The 15,212-nt window shown below is 34.6% G+C and overlaps 1 protein-coding gene across 2 annotated transcripts; it reads right to left on the bottom strand.

Moving 5' to 3' along the window:
- Nucleotides 1–2,194: 2,194 nt before the first annotated feature.
- On the bottom strand, nucleotides 2,195–15,004 carry LOC134244676 (uncharacterized). Of its 2 annotated transcripts, none has more exons than XM_062726927.1 (5): nucleotides 14,701–15,004; nucleotides 9,745–10,376; nucleotides 9,480–9,542; nucleotides 7,949–7,993; nucleotides 2,195–6,395 (listed from the first exon to the last, which is right to left on the bottom strand). In XM_062726927.1, exons 2-5 carry the CDS (start codon nucleotides 10,358–10,360, stop codon nucleotides 2,347–2,349), a joined length of 4,773 nt encoding a protein of 1,590 aa, XP_062582911.1. In that variant the 5' UTR covers nucleotides 10,361–10,376; nucleotides 14,701–15,004; the 3' UTR covers nucleotides 2,195–2,346. The 2 variants fall into 2 exon arrangements, with proteins under 2 accessions (XP_062582911.1, XP_062582910.1); XM_062726926.1 differs by lacking the exon at nucleotides 14,701–15,004 and adding an exon at nucleotides 10,546–10,676.
- Nucleotides 15,005–15,212: the final 208 nt, after the last annotated feature.

The following is a 15,212-nucleotide window of genomic DNA, read 5'->3' as shown; positions in this document are numbered from 1 at the left end:
TATATATAGTATTTGGGTGGGATAATTTCTGCATTTTTCAAGGCAACTTCAACGACAAAAACCTCATTTGGAAAAAATTCTGTCAATAAATATTTCTAAATTTACGATTGAATGTCAGTCCTTCATCGTAATTCTTTGCTGCATAAATATAACAGGGTGAAGCTTACCTCAATATCGCACAGGACATCGTTGAATTAGACGTAAGCATGATAAAAAAGCTTCACGTTTGTATTTTCCGAGTGCGGGAAATCAATTGTGACGTCACACGAAAATATAAACATTCAAAATTATCTAAATAGAGAGAATCTCTGCTACTAAACACGAAAAAATATTAATTTTAAAAAATCTGCTTCAGAAGTTTATCACGATACATTGACTGTGACCTGTTTATTATGAAATAAAACTGATCATGACGGGTGTGTGTACCTGATCTCGCTGCACTGAGAATTCAAACACTATGTCTATGACGTCACTGACGTCAGACTACAGGGTAAAGAGAAACAAATGTGTGGATTGGGCAACTTCACAATATCTAAATGATGGCAAGATCTTAAAACAATTTATTAATAATAATTTCTAAAATTAAATGTTTAAAAACAATTTTAGAATTTAGAATAAAATGACACAAGAACTGTTGATTTTAACAACGTTTTACATGTATATCATCACCGATTATGACGTGGTATGTCTTTTTAGTCATGTGACATGTGTCCTGTCTCCCCTTAAGTCGAAAATGGATACGTTTATATTAAATGATTCTAGCTATAAAAATTTATTTTTGAATATGAACGGACCAGGTATTCTAATAAATGCATTGTGTTTTTTTTAATGGCGTCTGAACCCATTCTATCTAAAAGTTAAATATTTCTGAAATGAAAAAAAAGCGAGGATAATGAGCATTGATTTATGTCGAAAAATACACAATACAAACATGTGGGCAGGGCATAAATAAGGACACCCCCCCCCCCGGAATACCAGAGATCCAGAGATTGGAACAGGTGCGCCTAGAGGAGTAAGCATCCCTTATTGATCGGTCACACACGCTGTGAGCCCTATGTATTGATCAATTGAATGGAACATTTCGTAATCAAATTTAGTATAAAAACAAAGATCTAACAATTGAGTGAGAGATGTAAGCCAAAAAAAAAAACGAACCAAGATAAATTAAATGATAGGTTGAAAAACCTTATTTGTCTCAACAAATTAGTTTCTTTTTAAGCAAACTGACACACAAACAACAAGAAGACACCGTAGCATATTGTGGTTAACCCATTCAGTCTTACGCCTATCATGAGCTTTGGAAAAAATTCGATTAGTTTGTGAAGCATTTTTTCCGTTTTACATACCTTTAAAACATAAGTTTAAAGATATATTACGTGTATTTATCAATAAGTTATTTAATGACATAAACTTGAGACAGTGTCTTTGGATTATACTCCCCCTATATACGCCTTCATTCTTCAAGAAGTATTCTACTCAAATCAAACATAGCATTTCTGTATCATTCGTGACAAAACGCAAATCAAGTATCGCACTAACACCAGCAATGATAGCACATTTCATTATATTCTATATTTATTTATTTCTGTTTAACTTCTTTCGACTGATAAATGTTTCTCTTGTGATAATAAATACCAATACTTTTTTCAAAACTGTTTAAATCGCGATAATTTTAACAAACAACAATAAATCTTAATTTCATGCAAATCACAAAAAGGATCCGAAAAAAGTATAGCCATCGCAAAAATATGTTGCAAACATAGTATAGCATTCACTCAAAACAAGAATAGCCCAATTTCTCTAAAAAGCGTAATTTATAGAAATCAGATGATGTTTCGTGGGTGAATTGAGGCGAAAACTAAGTTACAATAACTTTAACAACAGAATATAGTTTGAAAAAATTAAGAACAATTGAAATAATGCAAAATGAGCGAAAATCCCATTTTAACTTAGTAAATGAGAATGGTATCGAATTTCTAACTTGTTTCAACTTAAAAATTTTCTCAAATAAATTTACATTGATTCTATAAAGGTTTAATAAGTTTTCTAATTTCTTAAAGGTACTTTTACCCATAATTTGCTTGCAGAATTTTCTTTTTTACCCATAATGCATCAGAGTACCCAAAGCAATATAGCAAGTGATCCAAATCAAGTAGATTTTCGATTAGCACTTTGTATACAGTGAATACGCAGTTAACACATCCTCAAGAAGTTTATTGAGAAATGTAATAAGAAGAATGTAAAACAATATTTGAAAAGTGTGTAGAGTTGTACAAAAATAAAATTCACTAGCCCTAACAGTTGCATATTGTGGGACATATTATTTTAAACCTTTCTGTATAATTTTCATACAGAGTATCGTCTTACATAATTTTTTAAGACACTTAAGACCCTCTTGCAAGGTTGCACTGCGCTTCTTTTCCATTTAAATTTACTCTCTTTGAACTTTTTCACAAGGCGCCGTGTCCTCTCCAGAACAGACACACCCTCTCTGTCTAACACAGCGTTCCCTAGAACAGACACACCCTCTCTGTCTTCCACATCGTTATATTCCCTGTACCTCACCCTGACATTGACATCCGTCCCAGCTTCCAGAAGTGTCCTTAACATCTCTACTACATTGTTCTCATCAATCAGAATAAACCTACCAAGTCCTTCATCAATCACCGAGAACAAAAGAGGTTTTTCATCAAAATCAGACTCATAATCTTCGTAGTACAGCTGTATCCACTGATTGAAATCCAGACCCATGTGAAATAAATTTTTCAGTACGTCACATTTGTTTTCCTTGATTATTTTATATAAATCTCCAAATTTATCTATTTGCCTCACCCGTGTGTGTGTCATCACCACGTTATCTTTACTATCAGTTATCACGTCACTATTCCTTATGTTCACTAAAGATTCAAACAAATGTAACTTCCGTTTATTAAGCTGACCTTCACGTTCTGTTTGTACGAGTTCTTTTACAACATCAATTTTCATTTCAACTAACGCAATGCTTAATGCTGATAGACCCTCATTATTACAGATAGTTGCATCCGCACCATGATCATTGACCATTAGTGCTGGTGGTATCAGGGACTCCGTATTATTGAAAATTATAGTATATATAGGAGTTCTTCCTTTCGAATCCTGCATATTAATATCAGCCCCTACCTCTATCAGTTCATTGACTACACTGCAATATCCACCCCTGCATGCAGCTGTCAGTGGTGTATCATCTTGACCTTGAATATTGGCATCAGCTTCGGCCTCTAAGAGTTCCTTCACTACGTTCAGATGTCCACCATTACATGCCGCTGTCAGCGGTGTGTGGTATTTTTCTTGTAGGTTGACATCAGCCTCTGCCTCTATCAACTCCTTCACTACCTCAACATGTCCATCCTTACATGCTGCAGTAAGCGGTGTGTGATATTTACCTTGGGGATTGCGATCAGCTCCTACGTCTAAGAGTTCTTTGACAATATCAGTATGTCCCCTTTTACATGCCATCGTCAGTGGTGTATGGTATGTACATTGTGGATTGATATCAGCCCCTGCTTTTATCAACTCCTTTACAACACATAAGTGTCCATTTTTACATGCCTCTGTCAATGGTAAATTAAAGAACCTTTGTGGATTGACATCAGCCCCGGCCTCTAACAGTTCCTTCAATACACTCAAATGTCCATATCTACATGCTGCAGTCAGTGGTAAATTGTATTTACCGTGTGGATTGACATCAGCCTCTTCCTCTAGCAGCATTTTTACAACGCTTATATGTCCACCCTCACTTGCGGCAGTCAGTGGTGTATTATATTCAGTCTGCGGATTGATATTAGCCCCAGCTTCTATAAGCTTATTCACTACATTTAAATGTCCACCTTGACATGCCGCTTTTAGTGGTGTATTATTCTGAGTTTGTTGATTTACATCAGCCCCTGCCACTATCAGCTCCTTTACTACGCTTATATATCCACCTTGACATGCTGCAATCAGTAACGTATAATTCTGCCTTTGTAGATTGACATCAGCCCCCTTATCTATCAGCTCTTTTACAACACCCACATGTCCTCTCTCACATGCTGCACTCAGTGGTGTATGATATTTTCCCTCTAGATTGACATCAGCTCCTGCCTTAATTAGCTCCTTCACAATACTCTTATGTCCATAATAACATGCTGCAGTCAGTGCCGTATCATTCTGATCTCGAAGATTGACATTAGCCCCGACTTTTATTAGCTCCTTTACTACATGGATAAATCCACCCTTACTTGATACAGTCAGTGGTGTATTATATTTATCTTCAGGATTAATATCAGCCTCAGCCTTTATTAGCTCCATCACTACACTCGCATTTCCACTCGTACATGCTGCAGTCAGTGGCGTATGAAATTTGCCCTGAGGATTGACTTCAGCTCCTGATTTTATTAGTTCTTTTACTACATTGGTATAACCACCTCTGCATGCTACAGTTAGTGGAGTATCATATTTACCTTGCGGGTTCAGATCAGCCCCCGCATCTAACAGCTCCTTAACCACAGTCATTTGTCCAGATGTACATGCTGCAGTAAGTGGAGTTACAATCAATCTATCATCATAATCCAAATATCGCAGTTCTTTGTTTATAGTACTTTTACTGACATATTTGATCAATATTCTTACGGTCTCTAAATCACCACTGTAACATCCCAACACAAGTAAGCGATGTTGTTCAGATATTGACTGATTTATGACCAATTCCTCATTTCCCGAATGAGTACTGGTGTTTAAGATACATGGGTTGTCTTTTCTGTCATTTGCTGGAATATTTTTTTCGCTTTCTTCCGTAACAAAGCTTCGAACAGGGTAAATTGAACTATCAAACATTTGAGAGTGTGTTTCGTTTTGTCGGTCAGTTTGTTCTAGGATATGTTGTAGAATCTTATTGTGGCCGTAATAAACCACCCAACTAATAACCCTCACACTGTATGTTGATCCTTTAAGTGGTGTCCATCTTTCATTTACAAGCAAATTCTGTTTACGCAATTCATTGCTCCGTTTTTCCGATTCCTCACATTCCTTCACTACCCAATTTATTTTCCTGACAATTCTATGCACATCATTCTGCTTTGATAGAAATAAAGCTTTCCATCCCGAGTAAGACTTCCTGTTTAGCACCTCTATAAAAAGCTTACATACTTCTGACTGTTTTAAAACATCATTCATAAAAACATCATACAGTTCCAAATTCTCTATATCACTGTACAAACGCTCAGCTAAAACTAAAAACTTGTCCTCTCCTAACCTTATACAAAGATCAAATGAATCACTTCCATCGCCGCTTTTACTATTTAATACATCATGCTCTTCACCATCCTTTACATTTCCAGTGACTTGTGTTCTTCCGTTTTCCATTGTCTTTTTACATTCTTTTACTTCCACTTTCTTAGCAATGTAACTGCTGCTAATATATTGCAAAATGATATCCGGACACTGACAACCAAAATGATACGCCATTATTTCATACATGGATTCCTGAATAAAAGTGTACTCAGATCCACATAATTTTGTGTATGTCCCCTCCATTACTGATAATGCTCTAACAAATTTGAATGCATCTGTGTTACTCTCAACTTCACAGCTCTCTATTACTTTTGATTTCATTTCGTAGAACTGGTTGTTCCCTTTGCTTAGAAAACTTTTCTTTGATAGTTTTCTGTCATTTAACATTAATAAAACCAAAGTAGCATAGCATAACTTGTAATGACATTTCATCTTTTCAAATTCTTCTAAAATGCATTCAACTGGACAGGTAAAGAAGTTTTCTGCATTTTTTCTAAATTTCTCAACTTTCGAGTACAGTTTACACAGTAAAGGAAACCTATATGATGTTTCTTTCAGGAATGAAGTAGGCAATAAATTTCTATCCAAACCGTGAATCTGAAGAATGGATTTTTTGTCATCTTCATTCAACATATTTTCTGGATTGCTTAATTTTATCACGTGTTTCTCATTTATGAAAAATGATTTGTAACACTCATTAAACACTGCTTCCCTACATGACATCAATACCTTTGTATTTTCATTGAAGGGATTTGAAATTTGTTCTTCGTAATCCATTAATGACTTTAATTTTGGCTTTTGTAGTTTTAAGATACCTACTACATCATCAACGACAAATACCTGGGAATAACGAGAGTCAGTATAATGTTCTATCTTTCTGATATCCTCAATTGGTACGACCTCATACTTTTTCTCTTGTAATGTTAAGGCAATATGATGAATCGTTGCTGATTTCCCAGATCCTGGGACACCAACAAATGTCATGTACGGTTGATTTCTGACTTTATCCAACATTGCATGAAAGTTGTGGGTTTCAATGAAAACTTCGTCGTCTTTCTTCCATTGTAGGACTTTCTTTGAATGGATATCTATATAAATGTAAATTTTATCTTTTTTTATTATCCAAGCACTTGAAAAATGTAACTTTTGCTGAAACTTATAAGCTGTATATCTGCTTTATATGTGTTCTATTGTTACACTCGAAGCATTAAAGAATGCGATCAAAATCTCAGTTGTCCTTATTACCTGACTTTTATAATTTGTCTATAAACGTCAAAGACCAAACGTTATCTGAAACTTATCATGATACAATATGTAAAGGACTGCATGGTCCTCATATTTGCAAAATCCCTTCCACCATAATGAAATATGGAGGTAAAGAAAAGGATGAATACTGTTAGTTACTATATAGCAACATTTATTCGCGAGCGAGAAACAGATGCGAGTTTCGCGATCAATTTTTACTCGCGAATATAAATAGCCTCGAACCATTTTTTCTGTGTTTTTTTTTTAAAGAAAATTAGTCGTTGCAGATTGATTTCAAACTGACAAACCGCGAATAAAAGATGACGCAAAATATTATTTTTTACAGTCTCTGCATTTATTTCATTCAAGCTCAAAAGTCCATTAAAAAATATAGGCCAGGAACAGAGCAAACACGGACCTTAAGATATCAGAGGTGGGACCAGGTGCTATAGAGGAGTAAGTATCCCTTGCCAATCAGTCACATCCGCCGTGTGCTCCATGTCATGATCGGGAAAAACTAAAGGATACGTAGAAAATCAGTATTTGAATATTCATATTGATTATAAATATTTTTATATTTATAATAATTAGCACGAAAAACGACTGTCAGCATTTCCCTTAAATGAAGAATTATATTTGCAGACAAGGTCATCGTATCAAAAATGATAACTTTGACCAAACTGTGCGTATTCTGTTTTATCAACTTGATTGTCAATGGCTTGCCCCCTTTAGAAATTGTTCGTAAGTAAAGAATGCTCTTGCGTATCGAATCCACTGGGAGATTGATAGATCGTTGATTTATATAAACGTCGATTTAAAGGCCTTCTGATATACATTAGATCACTTAATTTTCGCGACACCTTATTTTAGCGAGATAGTCATTGACTCTTTATTAGCGAGACAAAATTTTCACGAATTGTGGTCATTGCTTTATATAATCTTAAGGAATTCTATTATACGCGAGAATGAAATTTTCGCGAGCATACCGTCTCGCGTAATTACGCGAAAATAAAGTTATCGCGAATAAGAAGTGATTTACAGTATAAGATTGTGGAAAAAATTCTTCTTCATATGAGTATTAATAAAAGTCATTTAACAAAGGAATGCGATTGGTACCCATGGGAATTCAAGAATTGGTTGGAGGATTTGGATGCAAAACCTACACAGATATTGGTAATCAGAAACTCATTGTAATAATATCAGCCTCAGACTACTTGTGTGTATAATCAGAATGTTTAATGTTTTCTTTAAAAAAGCTGCACTTTGGGATCCGAATATTAGATCAAAGATTATAAATTTAAAAAGAAATCTTTGAGTCTCCATCGTATTTTGCAAACAAATTGAGAGGATACTGAAAATTATTAACTCTTTATTAAGACTGTAAAATTTCACTCACCTTTCACATTTGGAGGAATGACACATTTAGTATTCTTGATTTCATCTGATAAAGAAATAAAATATTGGATTTTATAGTTGGCATAACTCAAAACTTTCTGGGAATTTAAATTGCAGAGCTAAAATCCACTCTGTCCTCCATGGCACATGATCCCACCCCTGATGTTTCGGAGGTCCGTGTTTAATTGCTCTGCCCTTATTTTGTATTGTTTTATGGACTTTGAGATTGAATACTGTTCGTTATCTCCATATCCTTCCTAGGATGCTTGAAACAACAAAAGGTCCAAGGGTCATATTGCTCATTTGAGTAACTTTAGCCATGCTGTTCTTTATTAGAATTCTCACTTGTAATACCTATTGTGACCCCACCTTACCCCCGTGGGTCATGATTTGGACATTTTAGAATCTACACTATCCCATAATTCTTCGTAATATTCAGCTTTTCAGTCTGGCCCAAATGAATCTTGAAAAGAAAAGTTTTAAAGAATTTCCTTAAATTTCAATGTAAAACTTGGAAAAATGTAGAATTATAACAATATTACAATATATATATATATATATATATATATATATATATATATATATATATATATATATATATATATATATATATATATATATATATTAAAATGAAATAAGAAGACAATAATGGAAGTGATTTCTGAGGATTTAGTAAATGTTGATTTATGTTGAAACCATTGTGTGGGTACAGGGAAGGTTCATAATAGAATTGGGTCGCTACCATTGCTAACATTAACAATATTGTACAGTAATCAGGTCCAAAACTCCTCTGAAACCATTAAACAATAAAAAAATAAATTTGGTGCAGAACAAACAAGGAGTCCATGTTGAAATTGGCCGCATTGTTCTTGAGTGAGAAAGGGGTCAGGTGTCATAAAGGAGTCAGCATCCATGTCATGATCGGTCAAAGGGAACATTTTGTTGACAATCAAGTGTGCAAATCATGGCCAAACAATACATGTATAAAAACGTTGGTCACCATTATACTAAATGATAATCTGTATTTGCTGATAATGTCAATCTATCGACCACAGTATTTGTCAATATAGACTGTTGATAATTTTTTTCATCAACCTAGGCCTGTTTGTCAATGTCTTGCCTCGTTTTAGTAAGTGTAACCACCTAGATCAAGTTCTTGCAAATTGAATCAACTGGGAGATATCAACTCTACATGCAGGTGATAAGGGTACATGTATATTAGCACATAAATAATAAGGTGACGATGGAAAAGAGGAAGTCTTCACAATCATGATAATTTATTTGTCGGTCGCATTTAAGTCTCCTTTTGGTAGAATATCCAAATATACAAATATATCAAACTGTGTGGTGTCTTTTTCAAAGTTCAAAGAGGTATATCAATGTAAGAATGAAGAATGAAAATGAATTGCGTCAATTGATAAAACAGGTCAATTTATCTTTATTGATTGCTACAGCAAGAAATTCTCTTTTCTTGTAAAATGTATTTGATATTAGATTAATTTTAAACAAAGAAATATAAGAGAAAAACTTACTAATCGTTTCTAGTATTTTATTTTGATTTTCAGATCGATTTTCTTCGCTTTCTTCTAATTTACCTACAAAGAATAGCAAAATTCTGGAAAGTGAGCAATAAATTCAAAAATTTATTTAAAGTTGATGCTTATTCAGGTGACCAATATTTCCACCATCAATTTTGCACTGAATACCTGTGTTTTAGTCATCTGAGTAGACACCCTTAAAAGTATACAGCGTAATATAAAATTTAAAAAATAAACAAAATCTCATTATTTAACTTACGTTGTAGGCCATGTAATATTTTCCTTGTTGTTGCATCTTCTTCAGCCTGTTTTCTCAGTTCTTCAATGAAATGGAGGTCACGGATAGGGTCCATTGTCTCATGTTTTAAAAAATCCACCGCCTTCTCGTACTGGTTACAGTTGTTTAGAAAAGAATCAAGGTCCATAACTGCTGATCTTACAGTAGACCAGACTATATTGAAATCAGCGTTGGAAAGGACGGGACTGGAAGAATGTACACACTGATTTCTGGCAGTACGAATCCTCTCAATGTTGGCAGAGAGTGACCGATCTGTAGGGTCTGGATCATTTCCCCAGCCTTTGTTGTGTGCTGTTATGCTACAAATGTTTCTAAGCAGCGAGTACAATAAAGGAATATCCATATCATCATAGTTTCCAGTATAACTTTTACCTCTTGGTAAAATAAGACTCGTCTGGGGTGCTGTCAGACGGGGAAGATTACTCCTTTTCTGTACAACGACACGTGGAAAAATAGCGGGTGGTATATAATGACGTAGAACATCCCTCAGTTGATCTGTACACGGACCCAGGAGAAGGCGACAGGCTCTACAGGCATTTGTCGTCTCCTCTGTAGACGAGTACGAGGAAGCTGCCATGGCAGTTACCTAATCTCTGAAAGAGTTCATACGAAAAAAAAACCTTAACATTCACCAAAAACACATACACAAAAAAAAAAAAAACAAACGAAAGAGAAAACAAAAGTAAGAGCCTTGTATTTTTTGATTGAGGTACTTAGACATTCATAAGGCATTGTAACAAATTTATGGTCCTTGAAGCTCACCTGAATCCACTTCAGGATATGACAATTTTGAACTCTGGTCTGAATGGACAAAACAAGTTTTCTTCTAAAGGAATGATCGGCAAGGGATCATAACGTCTGCAATCAGATAATGTCTTGAAATAAGTTTTTAGACTTTTCCTTTATCTTATTTTCATACATGTATACAGAAATTATAGTTTTATTACAGTTTTATCTATATGAAAGAGGATTTATAGGTCCCTAAACCTATAATTTTCTAAAACTCAGACTTTTAGGAATCGAAAAGAAAAATTGCATGGGTTTTGCAAAAAGTCGTTGTCATTTTTTTTTTTTTTGTCGCTTTAAATTCCAAATTTAAACTGAAGAACAAATCATAACAAGACGTGGTTATGTGTAAAATTATCATAACAGTGTTTTGCTTTTAAAAACGTATCTATTTTAAAGATGAACACAAAAAAGACAGATTGGTAAATGACATTAACTTGTCGGAATGTCCCCTACAATATCAGGTGTAAGACCTGTGTATTGTTTAGCAAATTAATTCAGCTTCATCCTCTGATCTATGAAGCCTAAACTTTCACACATTTCACATGCTAGATGTCTAGGAAAAATAAAAATTGTCAAAGATCACATGATCTTCACTCACTATATAAAGATATGATCGACTCAGCCAAATGCAACACTTAAAACGAGGGTGAAACTGAGACAGTCTAAATGTCTATTAGGATCATGGAGACAGGCTGGGTACTTATTGTCCCTTATAAAAGAAGTGTTTTAAAGTTGAAATGCATTTTTAAAAAATAAACAAAGTGTCTACTCTAGGACTAAAACATCGACGTAGTAAACGACAAGCTATGCTATGCATATACTCCATAAAGCGGGTTCAAATCCTACTGGGGGACGCAGAGACCGGTCTTTCGGATGAGACAGTATAAACTGAGGCCCCCCTTCGCAGTAGGCGCTGTCACCTAAAAGATATATCACTGTTCAATGGCCATCAGTTGCAAACGTAGGTCAATATTTGCAGCTATTCACCTGAAAGTGGTGGTGTCTCCATATGAGTTAAAATTCCCGAGAGAGGACTTTAAACAACAAATAAACATGTTACATTTTTCTATCGGCAAATTTAATCTTGAGAATTACTCGCTAAAAATTATTTTAACTTTTTTTCATTATCCTAAAATTTGTTGATGAAATATCTATTTTATACTTCCGTTTAGTTTGAGTATGAGATACAATCCGAGAAAAGCACTTTACGTTTTCTTGAAAAATACATTAAGAAAAATGTAAGGAAGTAGAAATAAAAGTGCGCACAGAATGTAGATTAATGCATGCACAAATCACTGCAAATAACACTGATAATTATCCAGCATATTATTACGAAAATAAGAGTTTTCCAGCTCCAATACAAGACATAACTGTATCGTTAAGCCCCAACCTCCGGTGGATCCATCGCAAAGCCCTTAATACGTTTTCAGATTTAAATCGTAGATTATGATTGGTCTTCTTTGGTGCTATCACATGTGCCTAAGTCCCTTAACCTCAAAAGATCTTAAGTATCAATTATTAAATTCATCAGAATTTCTAATGAGTGATGAAACAATCCTATAACATAGCTATTAATACACAGGCACAAATGTAGGGAAAAATTACAATAATAGTAAAAACATAAGAACAAATCGGACTCGGCATCGATATTGCAAAACAAAGATCTTAAGAGCAGACACATCACCACATGCTTCAGGAAATATATGAAGGAAAGGAAATAGACAAAGTAGAACGTACCTTAGCACTATAGTGGACCAACAACGAGGAACGGATGCTGAAATAAATGCAGGAATGGGAAATGCTTTTTAACAGCAATGTTAAGGCTGTACTTCTCTGTGGTTCTGAGACATGGGGGATGACTCTTACCACAACAAACAGAATCTAGACGTTCGTCAACTCTTGTCTGAGACACATCCTCCAGATGAGTCGACAAAATCAGCAACAAAAATGTGTGGTAAAGAAAGAAACCAAGCCCAAGTAGCAGAAGAAAAAATGAATGGAAGGTGGAGGTGGATAGGGCATGTTCTACGCAAGCCCCACAATAACATCACAAGGCAAGACCTATCCTAGAACCTCCAAATAAAACGTAGATGAGTTAGGCCAAAGAACATCTGACGTAGAGATTTGGAGGTAGACGTTAAAAGAATGGGGAAGAACTGAAGGATATAATAAAGCATTGCTCAGGATAGAGAGATCTAGAGGAATCTTATCAGCGGTCTATGCCCCAAAGGGGGTAGAAGACATAAGTAAATTAGTAAGTAAAGTAAATATGTTCTGAAGGGTAGGCATTTAGTGCCATATACATGAAGATTCTTGGAGGCTAATTAATTTCATTTCATATGCCCATAAGTCCAAAAATATATGACACAGAAAGTATAATATACATATTAAAGTGCACGTGCTACAATCATGCATTGAGGGCCTCTCCAGATTTTGTCAAGATTACGGCCTCAGTCGCACCCATACACCCCGCCCCTAGTCCCTTGCGAAGGGTAATACACTCTCAGTATTCTGTAGATCAATGCATATATCCTATTAAAAATTGACACGAGTCATTCACATTTCCTCCGAACTACCCATCTTTCTTTAAGCCCAATCTTTTTTTTTTACTGAATTTCCTCTGAGTACGAGTTTTTATTTTGTATACTAGTATGCTTAAGCATCAAAGTGGCACCAACAAGTAACAGCGAGTTTTTTTTGTTATAGTCTGTAAATAAATCCAATGATTATTCTATTCATTTTTTTTTACAAAATATAACATCATATAAAGAGGATATGTTTTACATAATTTAATTGGTTCTTCAGTACGAAACTATGCATACCCGAGGTCACCCTTGAAGCAACTCATCAGAAAAGGTTGAGTTTTAATACTATAGCATTGCGTGGTTGGATTACGGAACTTCTGTGTAGAATGTACACTATTTTATGTTAAAGAGCATAAAAAAGACCATTTTGTGGATTTATTGAAGTAAACACACATTAAATGTTATTGTAAAGCTAACAGATGAAGTGGAATGTATTCTAATTAGATATGTGCTCATAATATATCATGACAGGATAAAAGTGAAAAACAGAAAAAAATATATCTACACATGTATAGAGTGATTATATTTACAGGGTTTTTTTAGGAATCAGATAAAGATGTAGAAAGTCGTCCTCATCTAAACGCTTCCGGTGTGTAAGAATTCCGCAATAGGGAAGCAGGAAAACCGTCAAGATTCCTAGATTTGAAACTCATAGAAATCATTAATTTTCCCTTCTCCTTGAAATAATTAAGAGATGTATAAACATAATGTATTTAGTTCTCACATTTGTTCACGAAGAAGCGACCAAACTCGATGGTCGCTAGACGTATCGAAGATTACTTATCCACAAATGAAATGGCATGAACGTGGTATATATTTAACGAAAATAATTCCACACGTCAGATGGCTGTTAACTGGTGTACACAATATGAAAATTATGCAAGGCAGGCGCGAATCTAGGAATCAGTTTTTTTCCAGGGGGTTCACAAAAAAAAAAAACAACCCAGACATTTGTGGACAAGTAAATCATGTAAATAAAAGTTCAAAAACTATTTCCAGAATGTGTGTATGTGTGTTGGTGGGGGGATGTCTTTTATTTGCTTTGGTATATACTTTAAATAAATCTAAACTGATCCCGACCCCTTTAGATCAACGCATAATAGGGGCATTCCCGGTGCTTAGATAATAGTGTATAAACCAAGTGTACAGGACTCTTGTTTTATTTTAAATAAAAATAAATATCAATTGAAATCCAATACCTAATTCCGATTTAAGAATTCACTTTACCATTTTGATTTTTTTCTTTAGTGCAAAGACAGTATATAAGTCCCCCACCATGCTAAAAGGAACGTTGTTAGAAGTTGTAAACAAGATCTTTCTAAATGTTTTACAAGTAGATTTATCGTGCAGACTCCCACTTGGTTAAGTGTGTTATGGTCTTATAAAACAGATCCTGTATGTGCCTTGACGCTTTTGCTGCACATGAAACAATTTTTCTAAGACATTTAAAACATTTTTTAAGTAAAAAACGTATCATATTGTAAAAAAGCCAACTTGTAAATCGTTATTGTATAAAGAAATTGAAAGAAGAATGACAACTCACCTCTTTTCTTTCCCAACTATGGTGGCATATTTATGCCATCCACGTAATTTTTTTGTCAATATGGCATATCGTGTTAAGTCACGATAACTATTTCGTCAAGTGATAACATTCTGGTTTGTCGATATTAACCGACTTTATATCTTGCCCAGTCAAGATAAGCTATCAAATTTTGCTGCAATTCTATCTTGACATGACAAGATAACTGTTAGCCACGATACAAGATAAATGATCTTTTTTGTCGAGATAGCTCTCGAAAAAATACGATAGCTTATCTTGACTGTAGAAGATAAAAGTCGGTGTTTGACGACAAATCTGAAAGTTATCATCATTTGACGAGATAGTTATCTTGACTTGACATGATTTGCTATATTGACAAAAAATTATGCGGATGGCATAAATATGCCACCATACCCAACAATGCTCTCAAAATGACTGTGAGTAACAATTTCCTTTTAGAATATCACTCCTGTCACGTGTTAGTAATCATAGATTTTAAAAGGAAATCGGGAAAC

This window comes from Saccostrea cucullata, unplaced genomic scaffold, assembly GCF_032062105.1.
Source record: "Saccostrea cucullata isolate Sc308-1 unplaced genomic scaffold, CSIRO_AGI_Scuc_v1 ctg219, whole genome shotgun sequence".
In the NCBI taxonomy this organism is placed as follows: domain Eukaryota; kingdom Metazoa; phylum Mollusca; class Bivalvia; order Ostreida; family Ostreidae; genus Saccostrea; species Saccostrea cuccullata.
The sequence above is the reverse complement of the archived record's forward strand: the minus strand, read 5'-3'. Positions and strand labels throughout refer to the sequence as shown.